Source organism: Felis catus, chromosome B1 (assembly GCF_018350175.1).
Source record: "Felis catus isolate Fca126 chromosome B1, F.catus_Fca126_mat1.0, whole genome shotgun sequence".
NCBI lineage: Eukaryota > Metazoa > Chordata > Mammalia > Carnivora > Felidae > Felis > Felis catus.
The window spans coordinates 38462433-38480221 of record NC_058371.1 but is presented as its reverse complement, the minus strand read 5'-3'; the positions used below and the strand labels follow the sequence as shown (position 1 = coordinate 38480221).

The 17789-nt window shown below is 36.5% G+C and overlaps 1 protein-coding gene across 25 annotated transcripts in view; it reads left to right on the top strand.

Annotated features, from left to right (window-relative positions):
• PSD3 (pleckstrin and Sec7 domain containing 3) overlaps nt 1-17789 on the top strand; it is a 785560-nt gene that overhangs the window by 615685 nt on the left and 152086 nt on the right. The window contains exon 17 of one of the 25 annotated variants that reach the window (XM_045055445.1): nt 12249-12577. The exons of the other annotated variants lie outside the window; for them this stretch is intronic. Coding sequence (XP_044911380.1) covers nt 12249-12403 — 155 coding nt within the window. The 3' untranslated portion in view covers nt 12404-12577. Of the gene's footprint in view, nt 1-12248; nt 12578-17789 lie in introns of those variants that run through there. 25 annotated transcript variants of the gene reach the window in all.

Here is a 17789-nt window from a genome sequence, read left to right as displayed (position 1 = left end):
TTAACTAAGCCTGTAGTAGAGAGTAGCAGAGCACCTGATAGGAGTAAAATCTGATTATAGCAAACTAATTGCAACATATTGTTTAAAGCAGTGCCTAAGAGAAAATATGCTTATGAAATATTTAATTTCTGCATTTTTTTGTGTAGTCAGGGACAGTCTGTCACTATGTCACATGTATTTAGATGACTAGAGGCCTCAAACTAGAGCCAGCAGGGGCTGAGAATTTTGTTCCTTGGCCAACACGGCCCTTTTATATAAACTGAATTGCATGATTTAGTTAGACATTTTCTTGTTGACCATAGTTTCTACAATTCCCTGTACCAGGCCTTCTCTGACAATAATTGCTACTTTTCTGGCCCTAGAGTCTTTGAGATTGTGACCCCCATACCTGTCCCCCATTTAGACTGATGTAGCACACAAGAGATGGGAACAAGCAGGTGAATAAAATCATACATAGTGCTGTCTTTGTATTTTAGTAGTATCAGTGTTGCAAAACCTGAAGTTGTTGTCTAGTTTTTATTACCACAGCCTATATAAGCTGAGGTGCAAGTAATGATTTTTTTTCTCTATGTGAATTAAGCACTCCTCGAGTACCTAACACAGATTTATATTAAACATAGGCTCTCTCCTCTAGGGAGCTTACAGTTAGGTGTAATATGTGGAGAATAATTACAGTCTAGCATCCACAGTATAAATTTTTAAATACATACATTGTTAGCTAAGGTACTACACACATAATGTTCAAAATTGAATGGAAGAAGTGCTGTTCAGACCATGCTTACATATTTTCTCAGATAACAAGACATTGATAGGACAGTGGAATAGAAGAGAGCCTAGAAGCAGCAGTGGCCATTGTTTATAATAACTTGATAGATGTCATAAGAAGTATTTCAGTAATTTAGCGACATCAGAAATGTTTCAGTAAATGGTGCTGAGTGGGGGGATATGTGGATGCAATGTATAGGAGGGTATGGTGTGTCGGGCAGTATGTGATAGTGTGCATGTGGGGTGTGATGGGGTGTTTGTATGTGTGTTTCCACATCAGTCCAACCAGAAAAATCAGTTTCAGGTAAATTAAAAGTAAAAGTTTGCGAGACAAAATGTAAAACTTTTAGAAGAAGCTGTGGAACAGTATCTTTGTAATCTTTAGGTATGGAAAGATTTCTTAAGATTTAGAAAAACAAAAACAGTGAAAGAATATGTTGATAGGTATGATTGTGTTAAAAGTAAAGACTTAAAAATTTTAATGTTTATTTATTTTTGAGAGAGAGAGAGAGACAGAGTATGAGCTGGGGAGGGGCAGAGGGAGAGGGAGACACAGAATCTGAAGCAGGCTCCAGGCTCCAATCTGTTAGCACAGAGCCTGACACTAGGCTCAAACTCACAAACCATGATATCATGACCTGAGCCTAAGTGAGACATTTAACTGACTGAGCCACCCAAGCTCCCCCAAAAGTAAAATCTTTATATTAAAATACTCTTTTGAAAGTTAAAAGACAATCCACATATTGGGAGAAGATACTCACAGCACATTACAGGGATTAGTATCCATAGTATACATATAAAGAAATGTTAAATTAATTAGAAAAGACAACCCAGTAGAACAATGAGCAACAATTTGAACAAACCACCACAGAAAAAGAAGTTGAGATGATTAATAAATATATGAAGAGATACCCAACCTCAGCAATAATCAAGGGTATTCAAATTAAACACATGATGAGATAATATTTCACATATGTCACACTGACAAGAATTTGAAAGAATGATACCAGACATTGTCAAGCATTTAGAGCAACGAACACTCTCCTACTCTGTTAATGTATCAGTGGTATGCCCACTTTGGAAGATAGTTAGCAATCATCAATAAATAGAGTTGAAAATACTTCAACCTATGTCTCAGTTTATCCAATCCTGCATAGGTACATATCGACAGAAACTTGCAGTTTTATAATGAGGAATTTCATAGCAGCGTTATAATAGCTGAAAATAAAACAGCCTAAATGGCCTTTTACAAGGGATTGGATGGGTTTCATATATCACATAATAGAAAACTATGTAACAGTGAAATGCAAGGAACTAGAGTTCTGTGTATCCACACGGATAACTCACAAATATGATGTTGAATGAAAAACAATGTGCAGAAGAATACACACTTATAAAAAGATTCTACAGCATGCAGAACAGTACTATTTTTAGTAGGAATACATTCACATATAGAAATAATTAAATATGGAATAGTGGTTACCTCTGGCAGAGAGAACACATGGAATCAATGATGAGTACCCAGCAATTCAACTATATTGATTTATTTTTTTAATTAGGTGATAGTGGCATCTTTTTGCTTTATTGCTGTTGATAAACTTTAGATGCATTAATGTTTTATAATTTTTAAAAACTTGGGACACCTAGGTGACTCCATCAGTTGACCATCCAACTCTTGGTTTGAGCTCAGGTCATGAACTTGCTGACAGCACAGAGCCTGCTTGGGATTCTCTCTCCTCTCCCCTCCACCCTGTCAAAATAAATAAGCTTAAAAAATAATTTTTAAAAACTTGATGGAACACTTGATTGCATGGGAAATTTAGAAATAGTTGGTATTTTACTTGAAATCTGTGTGAGAAAAAGAACAGTTAGAAAACCCAAAAACCAAAAATTTGTAAGTACCATCACTACAATATAACATTTTAAAACTTCACCACAATAATAGAATTTTGATTGCTTTTTACAGTTAGAAATGTGAAAGATTTAATTATGGCTACACCTAGAATATAAAGATTGTTCACCTTGACTCTGTAAGAGGATGGATGAAAAAAGGTGAGAGGTAAAAGTGGAGAGGAGATGGGGCACCTGGGTGGCTCAGTCGGTTAGGTGTCTGACTTCAGCTCAGGTCACTATCTCACAATTTGTGGGTTCAAGCCCCACATCGGGCTCTGTGCTGACATCTCAGAGCCTGGAGCCTGCTTTGGATTCTGTGTCCCCCTCTCTGTCTCTTTTACAGTTTATGATGACAGCACATTGTTTAGGGATGCAATGGAAATTTACCCAAAGTAATAGCTCAAATGCTAAAAGGTGCTTTCTTTTGGAAATGGAATGGGAGGACTTCAGAAGAAGTGGACCAAGGTAGCTAATAATTTTGTGGCTATATCACTTTAATAATTTTGAAATACTTTAATCACATTGCATTTCCAGCATAGATTATTCAATGACTTTACCCACATGAGATTTGTTTCTAATTTGAAATATTGAAATGTGGATTACTTTGTAAGAAAGTGAGAACCACATTCAGTTCATATTTTTAATCTCATTTAACTACTTTTTGTTTAAGGAGTGTTTGGTAGTATCTTGAGAAGGTAGGGAGGTTTACTCACTTTATAAGGGTTTACACAGTAAACCCTGTCAGTAAAAGTTTTGGAAATTTAGTGCCACATATCCAATTTGAGAGAGTAGATGTTATTCTGAGTCACACATTCTGAAAATAGAATTTATAATGGCAGTACAGGCAGAATTCTTTCCTATTGTGTAACATTGGAACAGTGACACTATAATTAAAAGATAATAAAATTGAAATGGTTTTCTTATTTCCAGAAGACAGTTGTTTCCTCCTGTTACATAAAGACTCTTTAAGTGGAGGCAAAGCAAAGCAATTATTTTAAAAATATGCTAAGGTCTCCTCCCCTTTTCCATTTTGCTGCACTGTGGGAGCTGGGTGCATAATGAAGCCTTTGAGCTGTTGATACAGGTCAAACAAGGAGCAGTGCCTGGAGGGCAGCCCTCTGAGTTCTCAGTATTGGTTCCCCATATGACATTCTAGTGTTGGTGACATTTAATCTGTTTTTGATGGGGAATGCTTCTTCATAACTCTACATTTAGACTAAAAGAATACATTTTAAGTTTTTAAGTTCCATTTTGATGACTAAAGCCTTTAATTTAAAATCCACCTTTTCCTGAAGTGGACTAAAGTTGGTTGAAAGAAGCTACCCACCATTCTCAGAAACCCTTGACAAGGGCACATAGAATAGAAACTGCAGTCTTTTAGCACCAAAAAAAAATCTGTGTTCATAATTTCTGACATATTACTTTCTGAAAGAGGAATGTACTGTTTTCATTGCATCTGATTTTTAGAAATTATTCTATTGGAATTATTGACTCTAAAGATTTTTTATATAGTTAACATTTGTGAAAAGAGAATAATGTTGATGTCTCTGTTATGGTTATTTAATGTAGTATATGAAATTCTTCAGTAATTTGATAAAAACTTGAAATGAAAAATACACTGCTTTTTTTTAAAGGAAATAATTACAGTGGCAGAAATATGTGTACAAAGATGTTATCACTGGATACTACAGACTTAATTTGAGCTTTGAAAGTAGATAGGCCGTTTATTCATTTATTTTGTTTTATTGAAGTGCAGTTGACATACTGTATTACTTATAGGTGTACAACCTAGTGATTCATCATTTATATGCATTATGAAATAATCATCATAAGTCTACCTACCATCTCTCACCACACAAAGTGATTACAACATTCTTAACTATGCATTCCCTATGTTATACTTTACATCCTTATGACTTACTTTAAAACTGGAAGTTTGTACCTCTTAATCCCCTTCCCCTATTTTGCCCATCCCCCCCACCCCAGCATTACCAATTTATTCTGTTTCTATTTTGTTTTGATTGTTCATCTGTTTTTTAGATTCTACATATAGGTGAAATCATGCAGATTTTGTCTTTGTCTTATTTCACTTAGCATTTACCCTTAGGTTACCATGTTGTCACAAATGCCAAGATTCCATTCTTTTTTATGGCTGAATAATATTCCTTTACACACACATAAACACACACACACATACACAACACATCTTCTTTATCCATTCATCTATTGATGGACATTTAAGTTCCTTCTATATCTTATTCATTGTAAATTATGCTACAGTGAACATAGTGGCACATGTATCTTTTCAAATTATTATTTTTATTTTCTTTGGGTAAATAACCAGAGTTGGAATTGCTGGATTGTATGATAGTTCTATTTTTAATTTTTGGAGGAACCTCCCATACCGTATTCTCTAGTGGCCACAATAAATTAAATTTCCACCAATAGTTCATGAGGGTTTCCTTTCCCTACATTCTCACCAACATTTGTTATTTCTTGTCTTTTTAATAATAGCTATTCTGACAAGTGTTAGGTATTATTACGTTATGGTTTTTATTTGTGTTTTCCTGATGAGTAATGATGTTGAGTATCTTTTCATGTATTTGTTAGCCATCTGTGTGTCTTCTTTAGAAAAATATCTATCCAGATCCTCTGCCAGTGTTTAAATCACATTGTTTTTTTGCTATTGTGTTGTATGAGTTCTTCATATATTTTGGATAATAATTCCTTATCACATACACCATTTGCAAATATCCTCTCCTATTCAGTAGGCTGCCTTATTATTTTGTTGATGATTTCCTTCACTGTTAAAAATCTTTTTAGTTTCATGTAGTCATATTGTTTATTTTTGCTCTTGTTGCCCTTGCCTGAGGAGACAACTCCAAAAAAATACCAGTAAGATGAATGTCCAAGAGTTTATTGCTTTTATTTTCCTTCAGCGGTTTTATGGTTCCAGGTCTTGCATTTAGGTCTTTAATCCTTTTTGAGTTTATTTTTTTGTAATTCCCGATTTCGAATCTGAGAGACCACCAAGGAGCCGATACCGATGCAAACACACGAGGGTTTATTTGCAAGCTCGAGCTTGGGCCCAAGTATAACCGACCCAGCGGAGCAGGGACTTGGACTCCTAGGTTAAGAGGCATACCAGTTTTATAGGGGCCAGTGGCCAATGAGATTGTAACACACACAGAAAGTTGCATAGTCATGTCAGTCCACACGCAGGTGGCCAATTGAATTACAATTTACCCTATAGTAACTGTTTGAACTAGCCTATCACTCTGGTCAGAATTGACGTGCAAGTTTGGCGGGCAAAAGGCGGGGTTTATATTCTTTGGCGGTTAGGGGTTCCGCATTCCTATATGAGCCGGTTTCCAGTAAGGGTGTGCTCAGTGGCTTGACTAGGGTGGGGGAGTGTCTTAAGCAATAAGTAGGTCATGTGGGGGTTATACATGAGATGGTGGGTGTAGCACAAAATGGAGTTAGTCTTGCTCTGCTTGTCCAGGGGTAGGGGATTTTTGTTAAATTCCTTGGGTCCCACATTTTCTGTGTAGTTTAAAAAAGTGACCCAGTTTTATTCTTTTGTGTGTAGTTGTCTAGTTTCCCAGCACCAATTATTGAAAAGGCTGTCTTTTTTCCATTGTATATTCTTGTCTCCCTTGTCATATATTAATTGACCATATAAGCATGAGTTAATTCTGGGCTATTTTATTCCATTGACCTATGTGGTTATGTGCCAGTACTATACTGTTTTGATTACTATAACTTCGTAGTATAGTTTGAACCAAGGACAGTGATACCTACAGAATTGCTCCCTTTTCTCAAGATTACGGTGGCTATTCAGGGTCTTTTGTGTTTCTATATATGTCTAGTCCTGTGAAATATGCCATTGGTATTTTGATGGGTATTGCATTAAATATATAGAATTCTTTGGGTGCTTTGGACATTTTAACAATATTCTTCCAATTAATGAGCACAATATATCTTTCCATTTATATATGTCATCTTCATTTTCTTTCACCAGTGTCTTATAGTTTTCAGAGTACAAGTCTTTCCCCTTCTTGGTTAAATTTATTCTTAGGTATTTTATTCTTTTTGATGCAATTGTAAATGGGATTGTTTTTTTTAATTTTACGTTTTTACTAGTTGTTCTTAGTATGTAGAAACACAGCTGGTTTCTGTGTACTTTAAATTTTTTATCCTAAAATTTTATTGAATTAATTCTGATAGCTTTTTTTATGTAGTATCTAGGGTTTTCTATATATAGTAACATGTCATCTACAAATAGTGGTAGTTTTACTTCCTTCTTACCTGTTTGGATGCTTTTATTTCTTTTCCTTATCTGCTTGTTGTGCCTGGGATTTCTTTTTTTTCCTTCTTCTTTTATTTTATTTATTTTTTATTATCTTTTTCTTCTTTATATACTTTTTTTTTATTTTTTATGAATATAATTTGTAACATTGGCTTACATCCAACACCCAGTGCTCATCCCAACAAGTGCCCACCTCAGTGCCCATCACCCATTTTCCCTCTCCCCCACACCCCTATTCACCCATAGTTTGTTCTCTGTATTTAAGAGTCTCTTATGGTTTGCCTCCCTCCCTCTCTGTAACTTTTTTCCCCCTTCCCTTCCCCTATGCTCTTCTGTTCAGTTTCTCAAGATCTACATATGAGTGAAAACATAGGGTATCTGTCCTTCTCTGACTGACTTGTTTCACTCAGCACAGTACCTTCCACTTCCATCCACGTTACTGCAAATGGCATGATTTCATTCTTTCTCATTGTGTGGCTGGGATTTCTAACACTGTGTTGAATAATGTGGCAGGAGTGGGCATCCTTGTTTTGTTCCTGATCTTATAGGAAAAGCTTTCAGTTGTTGTTTTCTCATGTTCCCTCAGGTTACCCAATTTATTGAGACTTTTTTCCATAAAATGGATGCTTGAATTTTATCAAAGCCTTTTCTACATCTTTTGAAATGATCACATGAGTTTTATCATTCAGGATGTTAATGTGGTGAATTGTGTTGACTCATTTGTGGGTATTGAACCATCCATCCTTGCATCCCAGGAATAAATTCCATGTAATTATTGTGTATGATCCTTTCATAATATTGATGAATTTGGTTTGCTAATAAAGATTTTTACATAGTTGTTCATCAAAGATGAAGTTTCTTTTTTTGTAAGTTTCTTTTTTTGTGGTGTCATTAGTTTTGATATCTGGGTAATGCTGGCCTCATGGAATGAATTTGGAAGCATTTCTTTCTCTTCAGTATCTTGGAATAGTTTGAGAACAGGTATTAACTCTTTTTTAAAATATTTGGTACCATTCACTTGAGAAACCATCTAGTTCTGGAATTTTTGTTTGTTGGGAGTTTGTTGATGACTGATTCAATTTCACTACTAGTAATCAGTCTTATTCAGATTTTCTATTTCTTCCTGATTCAGTCTTGGAAAATTGTATGTAAATTGGAAATTTATCAATCTCTTCTAGGTTTTCCAATTTATTTGTGTATAAGTTTTGTAGTGGTCTCTTGACAATCCTTTGTATTTGTGTGATGTACGTTATAATGGTATGGTGTTCTCTTATATTTCTGATTTTATTTACTTGAATCATCTCTTTTTTGTACTTGATGAGTTGGCTGAATGTCAATATTTTTTATATTTTCAAAGAAACAGTTCTTAGTTTTATTGATCTTTTATTATTTCCTTCCTTCTACTACTTTGAGCTTTGGTTAGTCTTCTTTTTCTAAGTTCCTTTAGGTGTAAGATTAGATTATTACTTTGAATATATGGTGGCACTCCCTTTTGGCCTACAAAGTTTCTATCATTCAAAGATGATAGTCTTATCAGTGTTCCCTTGTATATAACTAGCTCGTTTTATACCACTTTATGCCACTTTAAAAATTCTCTTTAATTTGTGACATTTGAATTAATAATCTTTCTTGATGTGAAGCTCTTTGGGTTCTTTTTGGTTGGACTCTCTATTCTTCCTGGATCTATTATCTGTCCTTCCCCTGGTTGGGGAAGTTTTCAGCTATTATTTCCTGAAATAAGTTTTCTGTTCCTTTTTTTCCTCTTTCCTCCCTTCTGGGACCTGTATAATGTGAATATTAGTATGCTAGATGTTGTCCCTGTAATACCTTAAACTGGTTCCCTGTAGTGTGTTTTTTACTTAAGCTATATTCTTCAGTTCTGAATCATTCTGTTTATATTTTTATCACTTCTTAAAATTTCTCATTGTTCATCCATTCTTTTCCCAAATTCAGTTAGCATTTTTATATCCATTACCTTGAACTCTTTGTCAGATAGATTGCTTATCTACAGTTTGTTTAGTTCTTTTTTTAGGGTTTTTCCTTTTCCTGTTGTTTGGAACATATTTCTCTGCCTCCTCATTTTGTGTTTATGTATTAGATAGGTGAGCTATGTCTTCTGGTCTGAAAGGTATTGTACTATGTAGTAGGGGTCCTGTGGTGACCTTTGGCACTATCCCTTCTGGTCACCAGAATTAGGTATTACAGGGCTGTTTCCTATATTGTTGCATATGTGCCCTTCTGTTGTGTTTGGACAGTGACTGTCTTGGTAACAACTCTAAGCAGGGTAGCCCCTGGTTTTTCTGGCTACCAGGACCAGCAGCTGTCCACACTGGTCCCAAGACCACCTTTCAAATGTTGTAGGGTGGGAGCCACTTTGAATGAGGGACACAAGTCCTGACTGAGGCCGTTTGCTAGGTGTTGTGGGACAGAGTCCCTTGTGTTTGTGGGAGTTGCTCTCCAGCCAAGGATGCCTGTTGGTTGGGCAGTACTGGGTGAGCAGGTTGGGTGGGGCAGGTCTGCATAGGAATGTCCAGGCAGGGCAAGCTGTGGCAGCAAGGTAGATGGAAACGGTGCTCACCTTTGCCAGGTCAGTGAGGTAGAAGGAGAGTAACAAAAGATGGAACCCACTATCACTTCCATTTCCAGAGAAAGTTCCTACAGATCCCTTCATTTCTGCACGAACCCTAAAATTAGTTAAGTCTCCTTCATATATGGCCTATATGCTTTTCAATCTGCTGCCTCTGTTCCGGGTCTCAGAGAAAGTGAGCTTGTGTACAAGCCCTTTAAGAATGGAGTCTCAGTTTTCTGTATCCCTCCAGTTCTCCCCCAGTTAAGACCCTCGGATTTTCAAATCCAGATATTATGCCTTGTCTTTCTGGTACAGTTTCCCAGGGCTAGGGTGATGCCTGAACTCCTCACTCCTCAGGAAGGATCTTCTCATTTTTGATAGTTTCCTGCTTGTGGGTCACCACAGTGGAGATGTTGGTCCTTACTAGACTACATCTCTGCCTGCCCCTTTGACTTGTCTTAGTATGGCTTTTTCTTTATTTTTTTTTTTTAGCTTTTTTTTTTCAACGTTTATTTATTTTTGGGACAGAGAGAGACAGAGCATGAACGGGCGAGGGGCAGAGAGAGAGGGAGACACAGACTCGGAAACAGGCTCCAGGCTCTGAGCCATCTGCCCAGAGCCCGACGCGGGGCTCGAACTCACAGACCGTGAGATCGTGACCTGGCTGAAGTCAGACGCTTAACCGACTGCGCCACCCAGGCGCCCCATTTTTCTTTATATCTTTAGTTGTGAAAGAGCAGTTCTCCTATTGTTTGGTCATTCTCAGAGAAAGTTATTCTTATATATTTATAGTTTTAGTGTGTCCATGTGAGGAGCTGAGCTCAGAATCTTCCTACTCTGCCATTTTTATTTCTTCTCCCTCATTGATTCATTTAAAAAAAATGCTTTTGAGCATTAGCTGTGTGCCAGAACATTCACTATTGATGGGAATAAGGAGAAGGAGTGGATATACCTAAATAGGTGTCATTCAGCTGAGAGCTGAATTATATAAGGAAATCCATCAAATCTCTGCACACAACGGTCATAGATACAAGTATTCTGGCAAGGAAATAGGTAATGCAAAGCCTTAAGGTGACAAGGATCCAGTGAAGCTAATGCCTTTTAAGGTGCTTAGCACATAGAAAGAACCTAGTTTTTATTTTTGCTACAGAATATCATCATCATCATCATCATCTTGGAAACTCCATGGCCAATGAAAACTTTATTGTTAGATTTATATGAAAGAGTAAAATAGATAGAATAGTAAAATGTCTTTCTTTAATGTCATTTTAATATGATATATTCTTAGTAGAAGTGTTTAAAAGAAACAAGTGTAATATCCTTGTTGTGTGACATATGTGTGCATAGTAAAATTATTAGAAGGTAATATACAAAAATGTCAATAATGGTAGTCCCTAGTTAGATTGGTGATTTTATAGCTTTTTTTATGTGCTTTTTTTACGTTATTTTTTCCTTACTTTTTATTTTTGCCATTGACATTGGACAAGCATAACTTACGTGTACAGGGAAAATCAATATTTTATGTTACAGCACTTGTTATTTAAAATGTGACATTAATACAATGGTATGTTTTAAAGTTCTAATGAAGTATAATTAATTATAACTAAAAACAGAGAAAAACATTTGCAAAATAATGACAAAAGTGAAAAGGTATAAAGTTTTCCATAGTATGATTAACAAAAAAATAATTAGTTATGGTAAGATGGATCTGTATTGTCCCTCTCTTTTAAAAATTCCTTAATGTTTTTTGTGGTACTGTTCTTACTGTAAATAAATTGAGGCTAGGGGATGACAAAAGGTGGTTTTGTGTTGTTTTAGCAGCACTAAGTAATTCATATAAAGGCTGCTTGTTGTCATGCTCTTGGGAATGCATTTCTGTTTGCCTTTTTACAAAGTGGGAAGCACTTTAGAACACCAGATGTCTAAATAAATGGAAGAAGTTTGACCTGAATTGGAAAAGCCAAGAGTTAAGCACACGGTGGCATCAATTCAGATGCATTCCATGATACCTCTCTGTGAGTGGCCTTGTAATGTGAGGATCAAGAGTCCTGTTTCAGAAGGAGCTGAAAGTCTCTCCTCAAGCTTCTAAGTTTAGGGAAAAGTAGACAGACTTTATTACATTCCCTGGACCACAGATTTCTATCTGGAGGCTGCTCATCCTTGCCATTATTTTTATTGACCAGCAGTAGTTTTTGCCCAAGAGCATTCTAAAGATGCCAGGAGCCTTAAGCTGTTTTACAATTACAATAGCTTATTTGAATTGCTATTTGTAGAAATACATGTTCAGCAGGGTCTTTGAGTCTGACCTTTCTCAGTCATAAGGTTCTTACAAAGTTGAAGAAACCTGATTTGGTGTCACTTGATAAGCCTACTTGCCTGATTCAGCAGTTACCTGCACTACTCAGACTAATGATTTAACCTTACATTTTATTTTAGCACTTAACTTGCTATAAGTTTTATAATGAGCTCTATAAATTGCTAAACAAATTATGAAAAACATTACTATGCTTGATTTTCTTGTAGTTCAGTGTTCATATGTTTCACATATAATGAAGTTATTGAACTTCAGTAGCATTTTGCTATGTCCAACTTTTTAAGATTGTTATTAAAACACCAAGTTCTCCTGAATCCTCAGTTTATAAGAATTAGAATCATGTGGGGGTGCCTGGGTGACTCAGTGGGTTAAGTGTCTTATTCTTGATTTTGGTGCAGGTCATGATCTCACGGTTCCTGGGATCGAGCCCAGTGTCAGCACTGACAGCAAGGAGCCTGCTTGGGATTCTTGCTCCCTCTCTCTGCGCCCCTTTTCTGCTCACACTCTCTTTCAAAATAAATACATAAACTTAAAAAAAAAAAAAAAGAATTAGGATTCTGTTGGTTGTAGCTAATAATACTATATATCATATTTGCATGTTGCCTTTAAACATATGCCATCATAAGAAAAAAAAATTGCTGGGGTGCCAGGGTGGCTCAGTCAGTTGAGCATCTGACTCTAGTCATGACGTCCTGGTTCATGAGTTTGGGCCCATAGTCAGGCTCTGCACCATCTGCTTGGGATGCTTTCTCTGTCTCTCTCTCTCTCTCTCTCTCTCTCTCTCTCTCTCTCTCTCTCCCCCTCTCCCCCCTCTTCCTCCTCCCCCCCCCGTTGTGTGTACATGACCTCAATCTTTCCTTCTGTCAAAAATAACATTAAAAAAAAGAGGAAAAAAAATTGCCACCATGTATTTTGACAGATATTACCTAGACTTATTGTGGTGATCACTTCACTGTATATATAAATAGCAAATAATTATTTTCTATAACTGAAATTAACATAATGTCATATGTCAATTATACCTCAATTTTAAAAAAGAATTTTTCTCAATGTGTATTTATTTTTGAGAGAGTGTGAGTGAGTGGGGAAGGGGCAGGCAGAGGGGGACAGAGGATCCAAAGTGGGCTCCACTCTGACAACAGCGAGCCTAATGTGGCACTCAAGCACACAAACTATGAGGTCATGACCTGAGTGAAGTCAGATGCTTAACCGACTAAGCCACCAGGTGCCCCTAAATAAAATGTTTTTAAGTATTTATTTATTTTGAGAGAGAGAAGCTGAGAGAGAGGAAGAGAGAGTCCCAAGCAGGCCCCACGCTGTCAGCACAAAGCCTGATGCAAGCTCAAATTCACAAACTGAGCATGACCTGAGCAGAAATCAAGAGTCAGATGCATAACCGACTGAGCCACTCAGGTGCCTCTTATAAAAAGAATTCTGAGGGGCGCCTGGGTGGCGCAGTCGGTTAAGCGTCCGACTTCAGCCAGGTCACGATCTCGCGGTCCGTGAGTTCGAGCCCCGCGTCGGGCTCTGGGCTGATGGCTCAGAGCCTGGAGCCTGTTTCTGATTCTGTGTCTCCCTCTCTCTGCCCCTTGCCCGTTCATGCTCTGTCTCTCTCTGTCCCAAAAATAAATAAACGTTGAAAAAAAAAAAAAAAAGAATTCTGAGATGGTATTTCTTTCCTAGAATTTTGAAGTCCTTTACCACAGATATTCATTCTGTAAACCCATAGTACTTTGTCAAGCTATATTTGTTCCTTATGAGCCTGGGTCTTTGCTAATTCTTATTTTCATACTTAACATCATCTTGCTGACATAATCAGAATCTAAATTTTACCCTGTCCTCTCTTTTCTCTTTAAGCAACCTGAGTTTTGTAAGGTGGTTTCATCTAAATGATAGAGAAAATAAATTTTTAAAAAATTCCCTCTAATATTTATTCAGTCATGTCATTTGCATGTCTGTTCAGGACATTTGATTTTTTTTCAATTTTTCTTCCAAGTTTTAATCTGCTCTCTGGACACAACAAATCAGCAACAAATCAAACAAACAAATCAAACAAAGTACATACTCTGAGGTTCCATTATAGTGTAGAAGGAGCTCAGTAATAAATATACCATATTTCAGACCGGTGTTAAGTGATCTAGAGAAAACTAAAGTCAGAGCGAGGAGAGAGTTGTTAAACAACAAAACTTAAACTGAATAAATTGAAGATCTAATTGGCTTTGTAAACAATTGGTCAGTATCCCATACAACAAAGAAAAAGAAACTTCATTGAGCTATAGAAGATGAAATGTTTTTAAAAGCAGAGCAGAGAAAAGGAAATTATTAACAAAGAATATATTGCTTTAGGCCTGGTCACCCTTCTGAGGAGAACTGAAGGGGCATATCAGTGAATTTCCTAGTGCTGATCAAGAAATTCTGTGACTGGTTAAAAGTTACATTCTTGGCAGAGGTGAGGGAGGAGTTGAAATTGCAATTTGGTCAGGCATTGAGTCTTGATATTATGACTCAGGGCCTTAAACATAAGTGATAACATTGTAGGCCTCTGGTTTTCTTTTGATCAGATCCTCAGCTTAACTGAGAGATGTGATCAAAATTTAAGGCATTAGTGTTACTATCAGCTACCACTCTATAGATCTCACAGCTTTTGTTGATCCTTTGTGTGGTGGTCACAGGTTGTGATGTTTTTGCTTAGTCCCTATGATATACAGGTTACAACTTGAAGTTCACATTCTTTAAGTTGCTCATTTTCTCCATGTCTTTTTTTGACATTCGAGTCTTAAATAATTTCCTTGGTGGTTAGTGGCTGAAAACATGCATTTAAATTTTTGAGAGAATACAACCCACCAAGATTACTATGATGACTATAAGCAGAATAATTCCCAGTGTTTCTAGCACATTTCAGAGCCCTGTTCCCAAGACCCAAACTAATCAAAATCAAATAAGTCAAAGAAAGACCCTGCTGAAGGAGTCACCCTTTAAGCCAAATGGCTTGCCCAGTGATCTTACATACTTGAAAGTTTCAGCTTCCCCCTAAGTGTTAATTCAGATGTAGCAGACAGATGTTGGTAACAGCACAGACATCTTGCTCAGCTAAAAGATAATTAGGGACTATCCTATTATCAAGAGCCACTTTGAACAGAGTCTAAGGATCTTTGTTGGGCAGCTGTTGTCTTAGCAACAGATTCTGTTAAACCTTTAAGAGTTAAGGAGAGACTTCTGATCATATTCTTATTTGTATTTACTCCTAACCAAAGTAGTGTGGCCCTACCAAAGGAAGAAAATCCTGAGTCATGAATACTTCCTGTAGTTCCTTTCCAACTTGATGATGTAAATGCAGAGGAGTCAAACAAGGAGATGTAACAGTTATAAGAGCACAGTTAAAAACCTAAGAGGAATTGCTTGGTTATGTACCAGCTATCTAGGCATTCACAGGCCAAGATAAACTCTGTCAAGGTATAAACCATTTCCACTAAGCTGGCTCTGTTAACAGACAGGAGTTTTTGATGGCAGATCCAACAATCTGAAAGGCACTTTTTCCCATCAACAATGGCCTGGGAGACGCAAGATGGTGGCATTATCTTTCCAGGCCAGTGCCAGAGTAAAGGACAGAAAGGAAAGAAGAAGGGGTTACATGTTGAGTTAAAGTATGAAGTGTCAATCCAGCATCTTCAGAGGAAGCAATCTACCTCAGTGTCAGCCACTTCACTTCCTCATCAATTTGATTTGGAGGTTCCCAGCATCTGTATAGGACAAAATGTCAGATGAAGCCTTCTATAGTTGTGAGATGCATATCCAAGCTTTAAATCCCTGAAATGTGGCTCTCTGGGTAGTGTAGTGAGAAGGACCTGGTATAGTCCCTACCAGGGAGATTTAAAGGTGGTCTTTGTTCTTAATGATAACAAATCAGAAGAAAAGCATCTATCCTACTTTTTTTTTTCCATACAGAAATGTTCTACAAGCATTAATCACATACATTATTTTGAATTTCTTAACCCTTAGGAACCTTAACTAAGGAGTAAACAATTGTGAACTTTTACATTAGCATTCTGTGAATTTGGCAGATTTAAAAATACTTTTTAGGATTTCTGGAAACATGTTTTTTTCCTTAGGAAATTTCTTAGCATGACATAAAACATATTTACTAACAGACGCAAATATCTTTATAGTTCCTACATAAAAGGGAACAAAAAGTGCATATGCCTATGTTTAGTGATTAAGTGTCATTACTTTATCTTACCTGGAAATGATGTAGATATTTAATAAATCTCCATTATTTAATTATACCTAGAAAAAATTTTAAATGTCAAATTAACAAAGAGATTTGGGAAACTGTTTTTAATTATGTATTCTATGAAACATAATTATGGCATAAAATTTCACTTCAAAACTTTTTATCATACATATTTCTATTTAATTTTCTTATTCTCAATAATTATTTAGAAATTACCCGTGAAGCCTTCAAGAGGCATTAGACAAAGTCAGCCATTATTCTGTTATCTTTTGCTGACAAATTTTGCAACAGAGATAACATTAATTATTTGACTAAAAAACCCAGGAAGAGTAAAAAGTTATGTGTGCATTATATTCAATGTTTGTAACTTTAACAAACTAGCAAAATTAAACTAGCTTTATTACCACATATCTTACTAGATCACATGAACCTAAAAAGCATTTGTGTTCATTTCTGTTATATTTCTGAGATTTAAAATTATAGGTGCTTATTTTTAAGTCCATTAAATAGAGCTGTTTACAAATCTCAACAATAACATCAGAAGGTAGAAAATGCCACACATCTACACTAGACACACATGAACATGTAAACAGAGATCTTATTGTTTTAAAATTTTTTAGCCTTGGTACTGGTATTATGGTAATGCAACATTCACTAGTCTATAAAAGAACAGTTGGATCCCAAATGTTTTCCGAGCAGATGGAATAAGTTAATGTTACCTGCTTAGATGGCTTGTTTTTTCTGCTACTATTTGTGGAAAAGACACATGGTTTTTCATTTGTCTGAATTTAAAATGACCTTTCCTTTTTTCATTCTACTTCTAATAAGAATTACCTCCCTGAGGTTTGTACTTTTAATATTTTCATCTCAAAGGTACAAGGAAAGAATGTAAGTTCCTCCAAGAAGAACTTTGTTTTCCTAAGACCAATAATTTAAAAGTCTTTCAGATAAACTGGGGAATTTTGGAGATCTGTGGAAGGACTAGGTGAATTTTGAATTGCCCCTAGAGCTGCATGTCTGGTTTTGAAGACTTACAAGCTAAGGAGTTTCTTTTCATTTTAGTTTTCCCCTGGCTGCTTAAGGGAAATATGTAGCAATTTACCAGGAAAGCCCTCAGAGCTGACTCTGGGAGAGGCACATATGGGGGCCTTCCTGTGAAGGTAGATATGGGGATATCTATAAGGCCATTAACGTGGTGGGCTTCTGTTTAAAGTATTGTAGTCTTTTCAGAACAGGAAATCTATTCAGAGGGTCACTAGAATGAGTACTCAGGGGGGTTATATCAATCTTACAGTCTTTGTAGTCTTTCATATCAGGTACCCCTTGTCTTTAATTTGCTATCAGGTTTCTTTTTGGTTTTTTTATTATGAAATTTATTGTCAAATTGGTTTCCATACAACACCCAGTGCTCATCCCAACAGGTGTCCTCAATACCCATCACCCACCTACCCCTCCCTCCCTCCCCCCATAAACCCTCAGTTTGTTCTCAGTTTTTAAGTCTCTTATGTTTTGGCTCCCTCTCTCTCTAACCATTTGTTTTCTTCCCCTCCCCCATGGTCTTCTGTTAAGTTTCTCAGGATCCACATGAGTGAAAACATATGGAATCTGTCCATACAGAGTTATGACTTATTTCACTTAGCATAACACTCTCCACTTCCATCCACATTGCTACAAAAGGCCATATTTCATTCTTTCTCATTGCCATGTA